General features: G+C 34.8%; 1 protein-coding gene across 1 annotated transcript; it reads right to left on the reverse strand.

The window, feature by feature from the left end:
• Nucleotides 1-1340: 1340 nt before the first annotated feature.
• Nucleotides 1341-1730, reverse strand: LOC121245940 (uncharacterized mitochondrial protein AtMg00810-like). Its single transcript, XM_041143871.1, has one exon. The coding sequence runs from the start codon at nucleotides 1728-1730 to the stop codon at nucleotides 1341-1343; it is 390 nt and encodes a 129-aa protein (XP_040999805.1).
• Nucleotides 1731-1941: the final 211 nt, after the last annotated feature.

Consider the following 1941-nt stretch of genomic DNA (forward strand, 5'->3'; position numbering starts at 1 on the left):
AAAGAAGAAGAAAAGAAAAAGAGGAAAAGAAAAAAGGAAAAAGAAATAGCGAGGAAAAGAAATGAGGTCCAATCCTCACATCTTGGGTCACAAAAATGATCCAACAAAAATAATTTCAAAACAACGAGTTAAATAAAATAATTTAAACGTAGTGACTAAATAAAAATAAAATAATTAAATCCAACAATAAACTAATTTAAAATAAAGAGTAATTTAAATAATGAACAATAATTAATTACAAGAAAACATATTGAATTAACAATTAAAAATCTTAAAATAATATAACGTAAATCATCTAAAATTTAAAACAAAAAAGTCCATAATCTTAATAAATGCAATAATTTACTTTGTCAGAATACACGTAAATACGGGGTATCACAGTTTATATTCTCGTCCAAAACTACAAGTAAAAGAACAATTCGCTTATATTTCCTTTTGTCTTCTGAGGTTGATTCATTGTGATTGAATTGAACTTTATATTTCTTTTCTTGAAACTTCTCCTAGTAATGCTGTCAAAATACTAGAGAAACCAGAAAATTCGAAGAGAACTTTAGAAAACTTACTCTATGACTTTAGCCCCTTTCATTATATCGTAAATTCCATCAATACACGGAAGTATATGCTATAGAGTCTAATTGATTTCTAATATTCAGCATCTATACATGGTAAGATAATCTGTACAACTAATATTAACAGAGTCTTAAATTGTATAAACTCCTAAAATTGTATAGGGTAACATCCCCCTCAAATTGATGTTAAGTCAACCAATAACAATTTGTCAACAAGAAATTGATGTTGCTGTCGAGTCAGCTTTGGTGAAGACATCAGCCACTTGGATATCAGAAGATATGTGAGGAAAAGATATCACCCAACTTTCTAAGATGTCTCGAATAGAATGACAATCAACCTCAATGTGCTTGGTGCGTTCATGGAAAACGGGATTGGTGGCAATCTGAATAACACTAGTGTTATCAGCATAAAGAGTGGTAGAAGTAGTTTGGGGAAACCCAAACTCCTCAAGAAGACCGTGTAGCCATACAATTTTAGAACAAGCAGTAGACATGGCACAATAATTTTTGCTCAGTAGAGGATTTAGAAACACGAACTTGTTTCTTACATCTTTAAGAAATTAAGGCATCACCTAAAAACATACACCAACCCGTAATAGATCGACGTATATTCGGACACCCAGCCCAATCAACATCACTATAGGCAACAAGTTGAAGAGAGGAGTTGGTAGGAAAGAACAACCCACGAGTAGGTGAACCTTGAAGATAGCGGATGATGCATCGAACTGCAGCAAGGTGGAGATGCCGAGGAGAAGACATAAACCGACTGACCTAATGAACAGTATAGGATATATCAGGTCGAGTAGTGGTCAAGTAGATAAGACTCCCAACCAGGCGCCGATAGAGAGTAGGATCATCCAGAAGGTCCTCTTCATCTTTCCTGTATTTGACATTTACGTCTATAGGAGTATCAACAGAAGAAGTATCCTCCAAACCAGCCAAAGTGATAAGATATTGAATATGCTTATGTTGGTTCATGAAAATACCATTGGTCTGATGATGAACTTCCAATCCTAAGAAGTATGTGAGCTGGCCAAGATCTTTCATATGGGAAGTTGCATGTAATAGCTGTTGAAGTTTCGTAATCAAACCACAGTCAGTGCCAATAATGATAATATCATCCACATAAACTAAGAGAATGACTATACCCGACGCAGACATGTGGAAGAAGAGAGAAGAATCATACTTACTTTGTGTAAAACTGAAGGAAAGAAATGTACTGCGAAACTTCTCAAACCAAGCCTAGGGCGCCTGCTTGAGCCCATACAAAGAATGCCTTAACTTACAAATATCATGAGGAGAAGAAGTAGTCATACCAGAGGGAAGCTTCATATAAATCTCTTCCTGGAGATCACAATGAAGAAAGACATTT

This window comes from Juglans microcarpa x Juglans regia, chromosome 1D (assembly GCF_004785595.1).
Source record: "Juglans microcarpa x Juglans regia isolate MS1-56 chromosome 1D, Jm3101_v1.0, whole genome shotgun sequence".
Taxonomy (NCBI): Eukaryota; Viridiplantae; Streptophyta; class Magnoliopsida; order Fagales; family Juglandaceae; genus Juglans; species Juglans microcarpa x Juglans regia.

What these genes read in the sequence shown, in the direction of transcription:
- LOC121245940 (XM_041143871.1), bottom strand. Translation starts at nt 1,730, where the DNA reads ATGTCTGCGTCGGGTATAGTCATTCTCTTAGTTTATGTGGATGATATT.